This window comes from Zootoca vivipara, chromosome 2, assembly GCF_963506605.1.
Source record: "Zootoca vivipara chromosome 2, rZooViv1.1, whole genome shotgun sequence".
Taxonomy (NCBI): Eukaryota; Metazoa; Chordata; class Lepidosauria; order Squamata; family Lacertidae; genus Zootoca; species Zootoca vivipara.
In genome coordinates, this window is record NC_083277.1 from 31,638,120 (window position 1) to 31,654,767 (window position 16,648).

The following is a 16,648-nucleotide window of genomic DNA, read 5'->3' on the forward strand; positions in this document are numbered from 1 at the left end:
TCTCTGGCATTCTCAGTTTCTGTAGAGGTAAATAATAATTCCCCTGCTCTCTTTTCAGATTTGTTTGGTGAGATTAAATGATTAGGACATTCTGTGCTCACACCTTGCTCCCATTCTCAAGTTTCATTTACTGGAAAATCTCTTAGTGAATCAAGTCAAGGGTGAGGAGCCATTCTTGGCTGGAGGGCCTGATCTAAGTGTGGTCAACCTTTTATGGCCCACTATGGCACAACTTTGAGAATTGGGAATTTCCATTTTGCCTACTCTAGAAGAGAAGTATGCCTGCTTGTTTTTAGACTGCAATGTGTTAATCTATCATTTATTTATTTTGAAGATGTACCCTCTGCCTTTCAATCAAATGATTCTCAAGGTGGCTTTCAAGCACCAGGTAATGGCATCCCCACACTGCAAAAATAACAGTAATTCAGAATTCTGTTACAAATACCGTGTTTCCCCTATTTTTAGACGTAGTCATAATATAAGCCATAGCAGGATTTTAAGCGTTTAGGAAATATAAGCCATACCCCGAAAATAAGCCATACTCCGCGGAGCGAGACCGCTGAGTGCCCCAGCCAGCCAGTGGGACCCAGCACGCTGGCAAGAGGAGGAGAAGCAGAGAAAGAAGTCACAGCGAAGAGGGATGTCTGGCAAGCGGCGTGGGCTGCCGCCGAACAGGGCCACCGAGGGGGAGGCAAGGGTGTGCGCGGATCCTCCGGGGCCCCCGCAGGCAGAGCTCAGTGCCGGACCTTGCGCTGGACTCCTGAGGGGGGGAAGGAGAGGGGGCGCGAGAGTCACACTGCTTTTTGGCGGATGCCGCTGCGCGAAGCAGCTTTCCGCGTCTCGGGATGGAGTTGCGGGCGAAGAGGCGAACAATGTGAGGCTCGAGGTAGGCAAGACGGAGGGGTTAGGAGAACAAAAAGGCTGGGCAGCAGGCGGCTGCATGCACCGTGGCCTCGAGCGCAGGCTGGGGAAGAGGAGGCGAAGGAGGCGCGCTCAGTGGGGGTTGAGGCATGGTGGAGTGCCCCGAGCCTCTGGGAGCCGGCAGGAGGAGGAGGAGGCTTGCCGGGTCGTCACCCAGCAGCGTGCGTGGAGCGCCCCGAGCCTCTGGGATTGTTGTTGTTGCTGCTGGCTGCCGGAGGCTCGGGGTGCTCTGCGCGCGCTGCTGGGTGACGACCCGGCAAGCCTCCTCCTCCTCCTGCCGGCTCCCAGAGGCTCGGAGCACTCCACCATGCCTCAGCCCCCACCGCACTGAGCGCGCCTCCTTCGCCTCCTCTTCCCCAGCCTGCGCTTGAGGCTGTGACGCCAGGGACGAGCGTGCACTCCTCTCGCTGCTGCTGCTGTCCGGGAGAGTGACGAAGCTGAGCGAGATTCCCCCCCCCAGTCCCGTTCCCGGTCCCGGTCCCATGGGGAGGCCTGACATCACCGGGGCCGGAATATGCCCCCCGCTGCCTCTGGCTTCAGCCCCTGCACGCCTTCTCCCGGGGAGCCTCGGCGCGGCGCTTTGCAGGCGGCCCCGGCGGGAAGCCTGCAGCTACGGCGGCGAAGGCGCCTTGTGTGGAGACCCGACCTACCGGGCCATTTGCACGCGCCGCAGACGGGAGCGCATCAATTCCCGCAGGTTGCGTGTGCTCGCCCTGCCTGCTCTCTCCGCAGCCCAGAACCGGCGGCTGCTGCAGTGCAGAACGCTTCGAGAGCCCAGCAGCGCCGCGGAGCAGAGAGCCTGCGAGGAGGGAGAAGGAGCAGTAAGAGAAGGAGGAGGAGGACTCCTCTGTGCTGCTTGGCGGTGGCACATTAGCAGCACGGTCATGGACACCCCGGGATAGGGGCCCTTCCTGACAGGGTGGCTGCGGCCCCTCAGCGCAAGCTGAGACCCAGTGTCGACGGGGTGCCCCCTCCCCAGCCCAGCCTGCTCCATCTGAACGCGGGGAGGGAGGGAAGGCATGGGCGTATGTGTATGTGTGTGTGTGTGTGCGCACACACACGGTCCAGCCCGCCACAAGTTGTAATACTGTATTTTACAAGTACTGTAATAAAAACAGTAATAATTTTTTTTAAAAAAAAGACATCCCCTGAAAATAAGACACTGTGTGTTTTTTTGAGGAAAAAAAGTTATAAGACGGTGTCTTAAAAAGGGGGAAACACGGTATACTCAAACACACACAGCAGCCCTTAGTCCTCAAGCTGGTAGATGGGGATTCCCTTTGCTTCTGCCGTCATAGGGAGGGCAGTTGGAGGCAGTGAAGTAGTGTGGGAAGTAGCCCCAGATGCAAAATTATTAGGGGTGCAAAATTTCAAAAAAGAAAAAGAAAAAAAAGCATGGTCTGCTCTCAGTCTGTGCCTCTTTCTATAGGCAGAGAGCACCTCAAATACCACCAACCCTGGTCCCACGATTGCACTCCCGCACTCTTTCCCCTCCCATGGCCTTTGCTTCTTCCTTTAGGACTGTTTATATATTTTCTTCTAAGGTTGGGGGGCAGTGGCTGCGATCCACATTGAACTGAAGGTGTAAAGGGAGAAATGGGTGGGTTGCAGTTGCCATGCCAGTGCTGTCATTGGTTAGGGGGCACAATACTTGTCTCGCCCCAGGCACGGGCAACCCATGCTATGCCACTGGTTGGAGGCAGCTGCTGCAAGGAATTACAAGTGGGGATGGGCACAATTGCACTCAGGTGCTGCTCAGGCACGATAAAGCTGCTATGCTAGCTTCCTGGCAGGTGGGTGGCTGTTGCCCTGGAGAGGGTCAAGATGGTGTTGTGGTCGGCATGGTGCAGGAGTGCCGGATTGATTGCACCAGTGGATTTGCACCGCACCAATCACTCTGAGGCCTCCCCTCCTTCCCGGTAAGCCCAGTGAGGAACGTGGCACAGCTACTATTCCTTGTGGACTTCCCACAGTCATCTGGACAGGTGTAGTGAGAACAGGATACTGGACTAGGTGGGCCACTGGCCCAACCCAACAAGATCTTCTTACGGTCTTAAGATTTGGGAGGGAGGAAACAGAAAAGCAACACCCTGCGGCTGCTCCTTGTCTGGCTGGTGTGCTAGGCCGGGTGGCTTTCCTGCTTGCCTGTGTGGGTGTCATGGCCAGACCCTTTGTCCCTGGCAAAAGCCAAAGGTGCCTCCCTTCTGCTTTCCAGTGCCAGGACGACTTCATGGCCCTGAGGATCACAATGTTTGATTGCAAATGCAAGTTGTTCCGGGAGCGGAAAATACCACCCTCCACCTGCACGCCATTGTGCGTACTGTTACTTCGCTTGCTCTGCATGTTTCAGTCTTCCTTTCATGATTTCGGAGAGGGTCACCCGGTGTTAGGAAACTTGGCAACCCCTGCAAGCAACAACAAAAATTGCAATCATTGCCATTGTCATTGAAGATGCAGTGAACGGGGTTTGGGGTAGCAAATCACAGGATTTCTTAGGTATGTTTCCCCACCCTTTCTCCTTTGATACAACCAGAGCTGAAAAGGTAATAACAATGCTAATAGCATCACTCCGTGTAAAAGCACAGCCTTTTGAATTTCCTTTCCTTTTGCAGTTGTTGCCAGAGAGTGCCATCTGCTGGTAACCTGGAATAAAAGAAGGAATATTTCCTTAGAGAAATTTTTAGCTGCATAGCTCTTTTTGGTCCTCCCCCAGCCCAATTACTATTATTTTTTAAGGTCAAGCTACACATTATATAGGAACACAGGAAGCTGCCTTATACTGAGTCAGATCATTGGTCCATTTAGGTCAGCACTGTTTTCACAAACTGAAAGCATCTCTCCACAACTCCAGCCAGAGGAGATGCCAGGAATTGAATCTGGGACTTTCTGCATGCAAAGGAGATGCTCCACCACTGGCCTCCAAGGCTTCCTTCTTTCATTTATTTATTATTCATTATTACATTTATATACCACTTTTATCTTCCAAGGAGATCAAGGTGGTGTACAGTGGCACCTCGGTTTATGAACACAATTGGTTCTGGAAGTCTGTTCATAAACTGAAGCGTTCATAAACTGAAGCAAAATTTCCCATTGAAAGTAATGGAAAGTGGATTAATCCGTTCCAGACGGGTCCGCAGAGTACTCAACCTGAAGCGTACTTAACCCGAAGCATGGGTGTAATTGGTTCCGGAAGTCTGTTCATAAACTGAAGCGAACTTTCCCATTGAAAGTAATGGAAAGTGGATTAATCCGTTTCAGATGGATCTGCGGTGTTCGTAAACCGAAAAATTGTAAACCGAGGTGTTCGTAAACCGAGGTTCCACTGTACATAGTTCTCGTCCTCCCCCCTTCATCCTCACAACAATCTTGTGATCTGAAGAAGTGTGCATGCACATGAAAGCTCATAATAATGACAAACTTAGTTGGTCTCTAAGGTGCTACTGGAAGGATTTTTTTTTTTTTTGACTATGGCAGACCAACACGGCTACCTACCTGTAACTTGTGAGGTAGGTTAAACTAAGAGATGGTGACTGGCCCAAAGTCATCCAGTGAGCTTGATGGCTGAGTGGGGATTTGAACCCCACCCCCCTAGGTCATAGTCCAACACGCTAACCATAAGGACAGCTTCTCTTAAGAGAATGAGGGGATTTGGACGAAGGCTGTGGTTTATGGGGGAAAGGATCTAAAAACCTGTACTCCACATTGATTCCCTCATGAACATTTCTGCCATATTAAGTTTCTATTATTATTCACAGAGAAGAAAACACACAGGTACAATGTGGGGGCATATATACAGTATTTCCCCCTCCGTGTCTAATAGGAACTTCAGGGGAATGGAGAGTTTTTATTCTGAAATGTGTGGGGGTGAGAAATGTGTATTTTTGAAAAACCATTCCATCAATCCAAATCAGATTCCCCCAGTGGTTTCTAAGAAAAATACAGCTGGTCATGACTATTGCATGTAGCACAGTAGCTCCTAAGGTGGGCAGTAGAATTACATAGGGAGACATTAACAGGTAAGTGGGCAGCAGGCGGCGCTAGAGGTGAAAATGACTACCAGTATTTGAAAATCAGTGCATCAAGTTCATCAATTTTGTTGAATTAATAAACTAGATAGGTTTAACTGGATTTTGAATAAATGTGCAATGAAATTGTTACTGTTTCAAATTTTACTGTGTTACTATTTTCCTGAGTGGGTCATGCAAACTGCTACTCTGAATAATGCTATTTATAGGGTAGGGTAAGGGGCACTGAGGAGTTTATGGAACCAAAGGGGGGGTCCAAATAAGTTTGGGAACTATTGATGTAATGTTTAACTTGAATGATACAATATGCCCCCCTTTTTTGCCTAATTGCAAACTATATTATATGCAATTTCTATAGACATTCTATAATTGTAAAGCGCCTCATCATTTTAGGTGCCTTACTGTGGTTCTGGTGGTGATGTTGATCATGTGTCGGTTTGCCTTTGGCTCACAGCCATGGCTGAAATATGACTCTCTTCTTTCTCGACAGAGCCACCCATATGGGTAACGAAACCCAAAAGTGGAGTTTACGGTGTTGGTGAAAGTTTTGTGCTGTTGTGCCAAGCCATTGGCTATCCTGAGCCAACTATAAAGTGGAAAGTGAATGGCAGGTCTCTTGATGGTAAGGACAAGGTGCAAAACTTCCAGTTTGTTCTGCTGGCAATAATAATAGCAGTAGTAGTAACAACAACAACAAGGGGCAAAATGGATGAGAGCTTCTCTCTGAAAGCCCACTTATTTCCACATTCCCAGGAAGGCACAATTTGGCTTACCGTGATCCTGTATCCTATTGTTGTTTTTTTGGCAGAGGCAGAAATAAAATCCAACAGGGCTGTTTTTTCAACAAGGGAGATCAGTGTCACCGACCTAGAGCTGCAAGACAGTGCCGTGTACCAGTGTGAGGCTACGAACAAGCACGGCACCATCCTCGCTACAGCAAACATTGATGTGCTTAGTAAGTCTTTCCAGCTTTTTGCAGCATGCATGGATCTCAGCAGAAGAGTGCCTCTGCATGTAAAGACCCTGGGTTCAATCCCTGAATCCATCTCTAGGCAATGCTGGGGGGGGGGATCCAGGTCAGAAACCCTGGATTGCTATTGCCTGTCATTACAGAAGACAATATTGAGCTAGGTGGACCAGTGGTCCAACTTAGTATATGGAAGCGACCCAAGTAAACTAGGCCACTCTAGGACTCGGTTTCTCTTCCAACTTTGATAACAATAGGGCCAACGGGATGAAAGTGCATCTCACCTGGAAGATCCTCGGGCGCAGCTAGTGGCTTTATTTATTTATTAGTAGTGACTCATATGAGTATGGTGACTGCAAAGAGTGCTGTCATCTGCCCCAAGGAAGCAATGGGTAGGACTCCCTTCTGTCTTATGACACTATTCCGTTCCTTCTTTCCTTTATACAAAACTGCTTCAGAAGGCTCTGAGAGGCTTGTGACAATATTTAAGACAGGCATGTCCAAAGTCCATTTCAGGGGCCTAATCCGGTTCACTGGTCAATTTATTTTGGCCCCCATGGCAGTATATGTCCTGGGGTAAAATCCTAAAAAAAGCTCAACAACTTGGTTGGCCCTCACACATGTTCACTTCATCAAATCTGGCCCTCTTTGGAAAACGTTTGGGTACCTCTGATTTAAGATTTTGGAATTAACAAGGAGGTGGAAGGGGAATTCCCCCCATACACCAGGTGGCAGTTCATGAGGCAATTTGCTGAAGGTCTAAAGCAGAGAGAGGGTACCTCAGGCACACGGACCAAAAGCAGTCCTCCAGGTCTCACTCTCCTGCCTTCCACAGGCCCTATCCCTCCCCAGCCATCTTTTGCACCCACCTTGAGTGTTTCTGCATGGCTGGAAATCATATCTGCCAAGTTCCGGCCTGATAAATAAGGGACTGGACCAGAAGTAGCAGACCGGAAGTAGCGCTGCCGCCATTTTGAAACTGGGCAGAGCATGCTCAGAAGCGACTTTTGATGCTGCTCTGCCCTGTTACAAAATGGCCGCCGCACCAGAAGTCGTGCTGCAGCCATTTTGGAACTGGGCAAAGCAGCATCAAAAGTCGCTTCTGAGCATGCTCCACCCAGTTCCAAAATGGCTGCCGTGCCAGAATAAACCGGGGAAAAACAAAAAAACCCTTTTTTCTGGCTGGGAACAGCTGGAAAAACGGGGGTTTCCCGGGGAATACGTGAGACTTGGCAGCTATGCTGTAAATGTGTCCGTGAATTCTGGCAATGCTTCTTGCTTGCCTGGAGAGATATGCTGTGTGGGAGTATATGCAGAAACAAGCCAACTGTCCAAAGGTTAAATATACATTTGTTGCTCCACCTACTTTTGCTTCTGGCTCCTCCCACCATGGACACGTCCCTCCTGGAAGTTTGTGGTCTATGGGCTGTTAAAGGTTTCCCACTCCTGGTCTAGAGGCAGCTTCCAATGGGAAACCCTTGGTTAACTGACTAACCAATACCCAAGCAGGAGAGATTTCCCATCTCCTTATGAGAGGATGCCCAAGGGTACAGCAGAGGCACGGGATTGGTCAACACATAACAAGCATGGCAGCTGTTCGGCGGTGGAATTTGCTACCAAGGAGTGTGGTGGAGTCTCCTTCTTTGGAGGTCTTTAAGCAGAGGCTTGACAGGCATAGTGTAGTGACAGAGCCAGTGTGGTGTAGTGGTTAAAAGCGGTAGACTCGTAATCTGGGGAACCGGGTTCGTGTCTCCGCTCCTCCACATGCAGCTGCTGGGTGAACTTGGGCTAGTCACACTTCTTTGAAGTCTCTCAGCCCCACCCACCTCACAGGGTGTCTGTTGTGGGGGAGGAGGGGAAAGGAGATTGTTAGCCGCTTTGAGACTCCTTCGGGTAGTGATAAAGCGGGATATCAAATCCAAACTCTTCAGGCATATGTCAAGAATGCTTTGCTGGTGTTTGCTGCTTGGCAGGGGGTTGGACTGGATGGCCCTTGTGGTCTCTTCCAACTCTATGATTCTATGGTCTAGCATGGGCCATGATTTCAGCACTTTTCACTGGACACTGCTAGCCACTCAGCAACCACATGCCTAAGCTAGCAGCTGCTATCTTGCAACACCTTCTGTCCAAGGCATAAAGGCCCCATCAGCAGAGTTGCCTCACTCAGCATCCATAATCTGACCAGATTGCAGCAATGCAGCAGTGCACTTGAGGGGGCAGCAGGCTTGCCTGAAGGGTGCCAGTCAGTCTGCATGGCATTCAAGCTCAGTCTTGCAACCACTCGCTGCTGCTCTTCCCAGCATCTGCTGCCTGAGGTGGCCACTCACTCTGCCTAATGGTTGCACCAGTTCTGCCCCCTCAGCCTTGTTTGCTGCTGCTTTCTTCCTCCAAGAAGCTGCCTCATGAGTTGTTACTGCTGCCCACAAAGATAGGGGATTTCTTGCTCAAAGGGACAGATGGGATGCCCTGTCTCAGTAGTTATTCTTCCTCAGGCCAGTGAGTATGATGTTAGATTGGGCTGACCACTAGCAAGTGATTTGTAAACATATGAGCCAACTCCTAAGTGCAACTCACTTTTGCTGGATTCTAGATAGCAGTGTTTTCCCAACCCCATGGGATAGCAGGTGTTTCTAAATCCAAACTATTTATAGATCTGTAGTTCTAACTTTTTTGTTGTTGTTGTTGACATTTGCAGACATTCCTCCAGAAATGTTAACTCCAGATGGTGAAGAATATGTTGCGGTTGTAGGTTACCCAAGCCACCTATACTGTCAGTTTTTTGCTGTCCCATCTCCTGATGTTACTTGGTAAGCTCATTTTAGTTCTTTCCTCATGTTCATAGGCCGCTGTTGGCATTTCTGGCTGCAGAGATGTAGCTGCATTAAATCTCTATTGATTTTTTTTTCTAAAAAAAAAAAACCATCAATCCAATAAAAATTGCTGTCATAAGATGCCAAAGATGATCCAAATATACTTATACTTTAAAAGTTTCAAAGAATAATATGCCAAGGTTAATGAAACCCCACATTGTTTGTTAGCAATGGGAATGATAAGGTCCCCCATGAGGTGGTGTTCTATTTCCTTTATCTTCAGAAAGGCAGAGGTCAACAGAGCTTAGTTTGCTCAGAGAGTTTTCCTGCTCAGGTGCAATTTAGATGGCTTAATAAAAAGCAAATGTTAGTTTTGAAAAGATAACAAAGAACACTTCAGAATTTAACTTGTGTTGCTTCATTCTTTAGGGAACGTTGTTGTGTACTTGTACTAGGCCCGTTTTCCTTGCGTTTTCCTACTCAGGATCTGTTATTGTCCTCTAAGAGGCCCTGTTGGCCTAAGTATAACTCTGGTTGGTTATAATCTTGGTTTCCATGAAAAGCTAGCAGCAGCTCCTCCGAGTACCCAACTGATTGAGTACCCTAAACCAAACCACTAAAGGTAAAGAGACCCCTGACTGTTAGGTCCAGTCACGGACGACTCTGGGGTTGTGGTGTTCATCTCGCTTTACTGGCCGAGGGAGCTGGCGTACAGCTGGTCATGTGGCCAGCATGACTAAGCCACTTCTGGCGAAACCAGAGCAGCGCATGGAAACCTTCCCGCCAGAGCGGTACCTATTTATCTATTTGCACTTGGACATGCTTTCGAACTGCTAGGTTGGCAGGAGCAGGGACCGAGCAACAGGAGCTCACCCCGTCGCAGGGATTCAAACTGCCAACCTTCCGATCGGCAAGCCCAAGAGGCTCAGTGGTTTAGACCACAGCGCCACCTGCGTTTCAAACCAAACCACTAGACACCTGATAACCCAGAGAAAGAGAGCGAGGTTGAGAGCAAAATGCACAAACACCTCACCATTCCCCCCAAAATGTGTCAATAAACTTAGTCACTATTGTAAGTGGATATTTATGAAGGACCAAGGGTTTGCAAGTATACACAGAAAATTCTTGAAAGGCACCCTGCACCTCTGCCATCTCCCTCCTTATTGTCTTACACAAAACATATGCAACAGAAGGAGAAGGCAAAAGCAGCAAAAGCTGGGTCTACAGCAGAACATCTTTTCTCACATAAAGACTTGTCTGCAGCAAAAAGAAGAGGCTTTGCATGCCAACTCTTGGCCATAAGTATGCTTATGAGGAAGTATTGATTAAGGAGGATCCAGAAATCCCACTACTGTAATTCTGTAATGGCTAATGCTCAAAACAAATACACTGAATTTAATTAAATGAAAATATTGTTGAGTAGCATTCAAAAATACATTTGAAAGAATAATAATAATATGTTGTTAGAGTATGGAACTAGTCAATCATCCTAGATATTCTGATGTGGTGGTGAGAAATTTCGGGACATGGCCACTGTGGGAAGAAGGTGCATATGCATTCTGACAGTGAAGAAAACCATTTCTGGGGAAACAAAATCTAAGGTAAAATCCACACCATACATTGAAAGCACATTTATAGCATTTTAACAGAGACTCATGGGAACTGTAGTTTACTCCACAGCACCCTTAACAAACTTTGGTTTTCTTTGGGTGAAGCCATCCATGTACTTTAAATGCACAGTGTGGGTGTGACCTTAATTCAAAAGTATGTAACTCCAGCTCATTCAAAGACAAGTCTTCCTTTATTTATGATCTGAAGCATCTTTTCAGACTGAAAGGAAGAAATGTCTATATTGATTTATAGCCATTGCCTAGTTTCTGCTTCCTATCATGGTAGTTAAGTTAAGACCTGGCTGCCCTGACATTCTCATAATCTCTAACAGCATGTAATGACCTGTGGTTCTGGTTTACTTCTTAGGACTAAAGATTATGGCATGCAGCACCTTGATCCTGATCAGAATGGAACCCTGGAAATCAGAGTAACGAGAAAGGAAGATGCTGGGTCCTATACTTGCTGGGTGAAAAATTCCGCTGGGAGACGCGCTATCACTGCTACCCTTACTGTCAGAAGTAATTCTTCCTATGAACACAAGTTACTATTAAAAATCTGATTGCTTTAACCTCATGTATAGATATGGAAAATGCCCTGTTTAATTCTGAGGAGAATTCCATCTCCCCAAACAATGGTATCAAGCATTGTATCAGAAGCAACTATGCAATTTTCTTAATGAATGTGCTTAACTCACATCATTCCCTATTCAAATCCACAAATATAATTGCGTAATGCACCAAAATATGTGTAATGCAGTATAATGCTGTCTGCACTTTTGAAAATTGGCATAATTGTATATCGTTCCTGATTTAAAGGCTGGTTGATCACTATGGATGTTCCCCATTCAAAAGCAGAGACCTGATGCTGATATTAATAATGGTTGAGGAGTTTCCTCAATGAAATACTATTTTACACAGTGAATGGAACAGACTGCCTTGGGAGCTGGCAGCTCGTCTTTGGTGGAGATATCTAAGCAGATGCTGCACAACCCAATTTCAGGGACGCCGTAGTTGCATCCTGAATTGAGCAGTGGGTTGGATCACTAAGGTCGCTTCCAACTCCATGATTCTATGTGCCAGCACTTTTTTGGGGTAGATCAGCAAAAATTATTTGCGAACTTATTGCTTTCCTAGGTCACATATCTGCAAGAGCAAATTAATCACATTTGCTGACATAGAGTAAAATGTTGCTCATCTTCACACCGGTGCTTTCAATTCATGGGAGGTGGGCCAAGGGACCATGAACCATTTGCCTTTTGTGATTTCTCCCTTCTCCCTTATCTCCCTTATCTACTGTTCTTAGCAAAGTTCAGGTAGGACATGATTTGGCTAAACTGGAGGTGGGGTGGGAACTCGGGAGTTGGGAACTAAGAATTTCATAAAAGGCCCTGCTATATTTCCTACCCATAGCGCAGTGCCATCCCACACTGCAGGGGCAAACATGTGAATAACTAAGATCCCACCACACAGGTGTGTCTTTCACTCTAGGGATGGCAAAGGAATTCAATTCAGTTTGAATTTTAATGTGAGCATATCCAATTCGCATTTTCCGTAACAACTTGTGAACCAAAACAAAGCTGTCCTTCCAAATTTGCAGTTCTTCAGATTTTGCGATTCAGTTCTTCAACTGATTGATGAAGTAAAAATGGAGGGGGAAAGCTACAGAAATGCATTTTATTAGGGGAAATGGCTTGCAAAAATCTGTATAAGAAACAATGGCATACAAAAATGTGTATATTATGCGAGAAACTGGCACAAGGATTTCTTTTAAAGTATACGGAAATATGGAGGACTGGACTTAAGACTGGGAAAGCAAGAAACCTAGAGAAGCCAAAATCGACAGATTCACTCACTCTGTTTTCATATGTTTCACTGGAGAGCTTTTCAGGAGTCAGTCTGAACAATGAATGATGGCCAAATAACTCTGGCTCAGTTATAAAATGTGAAACTAATTTAGTACTTCTGAGGAATGTCAAGGGGAAAGTAAAGGGTTTCAAAAGGAACAGTGACATTTCTCTGAAAAATCTGTACAACCCTCAGTTATCCTTGGAGTTTACCTAAAGCAAAATTTGAAGCAAAGCTGTTAGTCATTCTAGGGTGAAATATACAAGGGCAGCCAATAGTATTTCAATAAGACAAGTGAAATTGCTCAAAGGGAGTGTAATGCATCATTATCATATGGAAACCGGGATTGAAAGCTACCCTGTTCTTATGCGAAGGAATGGCACAAGGACTGTAAAGCAATTTGCTCCTTATATACATGAACAAACGGCAAATGTCTTTCTCCACTTATTAGATGCTACCAAAATATCTGTTCTGCCTAAGAACCCACAAATTTTGAAATCACATCCAGTTGCATTGAAATGCCATGCTGAGTTTGACTCCCATTTGAAACACCACTTTCAAATCTCTTGGAGAAAGGATGGAAAGGAGCTTGTAAAGAATGACACAGAGGATGGGAGGTAACAAATGAGAGTTTTCTCCTTATTCTGCTTTCTTTTCACATTATTTAATTCATGGGAACATGATCGTGCATTTACGGTCCTGCCCTAATGGGCGGCTTCTAATGACTGTTGATTCTGGTAGTTGTTTCTTGTGCTATAATCCTTTGCAGCAGAGAGCCAGGCACAGTGAGGTCTTATCTGGGACTTGCCATTGATTTCCATAGGAGTGCTTAAAAGATCGCCACCCCTTTTGCAGGAGTAATAACATAGGCAAGCTTGGACATACGGGAGTTCCTGGATCAGCAACAAATAAGTGGAATGGGATGTTTTACACCATAGTTATATGTGTTGCTTTCAGAGTGACAGTGGATCAGAGAGAGGCTGTAGTGGCCCAATAGCAGAACACATCTGCTTTGCATGGAGAAGGTTCCAGGTTCAATCCCTGGCATCTCCAAGTTGGGCTCAGTTGGGAGACTAGTATAGACATGATTAAACTAGAGTGATTCAGTATATGTTAGCTTCCTATGTTCCTAGCAGCACCCTGGGTTTGGGGAATTACGCTGTGCCATTTAGCAGGTGGATGTTGGAGACAGTATCACATACAGTGAGGCATGCCACTTGCCTTTCTCATGGCCTCATTTTATTTTCTTAAAATTTTTTTGCAACGCAAACATAATGGATTTGGAGAAGCATCTGTTGGGAAAAGTTGTACCCAGCAACAGAGAAAGTGCCTCCTTCGGAGGAAGCTTCTCATCCTCCAAGCCAATGCAGATCTACCTAACAGTGCTGAGCACTACTGGGATAATGTGCATTGAATGAAATCCAGGCTTCCCAAACCTGGTATAGTCTCCAGATGTTTTGGACTACAGCTCCCATGATCCCTGACAAACCATGCTGGCTGAGTCTGATGAAAGTTGAAGGCCAAGATATCTGGAGGGCACCAGCTTGATGAAAGTTGCTCTAAAAGTATTACATGAACCTTTAAAAAAATAAATAAATCATGTACTTGTAGCCCGCCTTTCTGCCCACTTGAACCCTCCAGAAACTTTCCAGTGCAGAACCATAAAAATAACGTCCAAAACCCCTGAGCAATAAAATATAAATAACTATGCAATATAAATCACTATGCAATCCTATGCTGGTACAGTCAACTGGAAAAGTAGAGTATGGGATTAAGGATTCTTTTGGCAGTGGCCCATTTTAAGTCCTACAACCCATTGGTTGTCCTTGTATTTTGCTGAGAATATCTTTTTTTTCCCCTAGCGGGGTCAATAGAATATCTCTTGTTGACCTTGGCAAGATGTTGTATAAGTCATTGAAGCACAGGGGACCAATCCTTGGCCCTCCAGAAGTCGTCAGACTCCAGCTACCATCAGACTCAGCTAGCATGAGCTCTGGTCAGGGATTATGGAAACTAGTCCAGCAGCCTATGGACTGATACAAAAGGGATAAAATTGGAAAACTGGTAGTCGGAATGGCATGAGACTCTTAGTCTCAGAGCTGTGGGTTTGAGGCCCACATTGGGCAAAAGTTTCCTGCATTGCAGCTGGTTGGACATGATTGTTGTGGCCCCTTCCAACTCTACAAATCTATGATTCTATGAAACTGGAATGACTGAATGACTTTCTATCTCAGTAAGATATAAGCAGCCTTACAGGCCTGCACATAATTTCATAGTTGTCCTGGAAGGACCTCTAGTGGTGAAAGCACAGCTCTAAATCTAGATTTTGTATCCAGTAGGCCAGATGTACAGTTATTTTGAATAGCTGAGCATTGAACAAACCAGTAAAACCCACCACATACAAGTCGTGTTTCGCTGATATAATCACATGTTCAGATTATGTGGTGTTTTATTTTGTTAAATAATGTAGCCAGAACAAGTAAAAACAAACAAACCTCCACCTTGTTCATTCATTAAGCATTTACAATGCGGTTTACCAGATTTTGGCCTATGGGCCACATGTGTCCCTGAAATAATTGTCTATGGTTTCTAGACATTCTACCAACAATGTTTTGAACATTCTTTTGCATTTCTTTTCCTTTTTTTCCTTTTGAGTTGTGTGTGTGTGTGTGTGTACACACACACACACACACACACACACACACACAATATTGATGTGCAACAATATGCATGAACAGATTGTGCTGCTTATCTGCTAGAAAGCCTGTGAATTTGGTTGTGTGTGTTTTTTAAATTTTGTTTTTGTTGTGGTGGTTATGAGACAACAGCTGATCATTCCTGGCTTAAAAGGTGCAGATGCTCTTGTCTAAATCAGGCACAGCCAAACCAGGCACAGCCAAACTCGGCCCTCCAGATGTTTTGAGACTACAATTCCCATCATCCCTGACCACTGGTCCTGTTAGCTAGGGATGATGGGAGTTGTAGTCCCAAAACATCTGGACGGCCACGTTTGCCTGTGCCTGGTCTAAATTCAAGTGCCAATTAGGGAACTACCTTTTCTCAATCTAGTTCAGTGTTCTCACTTCCAGTACTGACTGGAAGTGGTTCTCCAGAGTTTCAGAAACGGTGTTTCCCAGCCCTATCCTGGACTGAACGCATTCCTTTTGACTGCAAAGCTTGTGCTCTCCCACTGAGCTGCAGGCCTCCTCTGCTTCACTGTCACTCTGAAAACACATCTGTGCAGATGTCCACTCTGTTGAATCACATTTAAACATTCTGTTCCACGAACAGGACCTTTCAACATAGGGCAAAGTAGATGAGACGTGGAATATCTTTGATTGGATCCCCCAACTTTCCTTTGCATTTTTCATGGGGAAAGGGAAGAATTGGATCAGGACTTTTGTGACTCTTAGGCAGGGCCATCTTAAGCATATCTGGTGCCCTAGCGCCGTGGTGCGAAGATCCCTCCGGCGCCCCCCTGCCCCGTTTTCCAGTGCGGCTGTCTGGCGGGCGCAGCACGCAGCACGGCTGCCGTGTGCGCCACAGAGCGGTGCCCCCCCTGGCGGCCCGGCAGCCTGCGCCACCCAGCCTTGCCATAGGGCCGGCCCTGCTCTTAGGGAAGAGAAGATTAGCCCTTCCCTTGTATTGCTTTCCCAATATCAACCCCTCATAGGTATTATTATGTATGCCCCCCCCCAATGTTACAAGCAACAAATTGGGAGGCCTTTGATATTACATATATAACCAGTGCTTTTTTTTTTCTTAAAAAATGTTTAGGGATATGCTCATTTTGACTCAAGAAAATCACCATTTTGTAGTTCAAATCGGGAAAAATAAATACAGTAAATGGACAAATGGACAAAGATTCACAAAATGTTTAAGGGCATGTGTACCCCCGCATTCCCTCAGAAAAAAAGCACTGTATATAACATAATTTTATTTGTATGCCACCTTCCCACAATTCTAACCATGCTCCAGGTGGCTTACGACACGAAAAAATACATAACTACAACATCACAAAAGTAGCCATGAAGAATAAATCAAACATTAAAAATATTAAAAGCAAACTGGACAATTTCCACATAAATCACAACAAAATCTAAAATAAAGATACAAAAAAACCCCAAAACAAATATAACAGCGACAATCCCACCCTCCATCCCCCCACAACAAAACACTCCAGCCCAAGAATTTGTTCAGCAGCCTCAGCTTTTGTAGCTGGAGTCAGTCAGGCCAGGTGGAAAAAGGCAACTGAGGTGGTCTCTGACCACGCACATGGGAAAGAGCATTGTGGGAAGGGGTTAAACTTCCCCTTTCCCTAGTCCTATGGTGCTGATCCAATTTATATCTTCCCCTTGACTTCTATAAAGTGAAAGGAAATGAAACAGTGGAAATTTAGATCTCATCCATTTCTCATCTTGTCTGGTTTGACCCTTAAGAACTTAGTCATTAGCACTCAGTCTAATCTAT

At 45.9% G+C, this 16,648-nt stretch overlaps 1 protein-coding gene across 3 annotated transcripts in view; it reads left to right on the forward strand.

Annotated features, from left to right (window-relative positions):
- CHL1 (cell adhesion molecule L1 like) overlaps positions 1 to 16,648 on the forward strand; it is a 199,556-nt gene that overhangs the window by 151,717 nt on the left and 31,191 nt on the right. For all 3 annotated transcript variants that reach the window (XM_035106606.2, XM_035106610.2, XM_035106608.2), the window contains 5 exons: positions 5,437 to 5,568; positions 5,755 to 5,901; positions 8,609 to 8,720; positions 10,701 to 10,852; positions 12,630 to 12,795. In XM_035106606.2, coding sequence (XP_034962497.2) covers positions 5,437 to 5,568; positions 5,755 to 5,901; positions 8,609 to 8,720; positions 10,701 to 10,852; positions 12,630 to 12,795 — 709 coding nt within the window. The remainder of the gene's footprint in view (positions 1 to 5,436; positions 5,569 to 5,754; positions 5,902 to 8,608; positions 8,721 to 10,700; positions 10,853 to 12,629; positions 12,796 to 16,648) is intronic.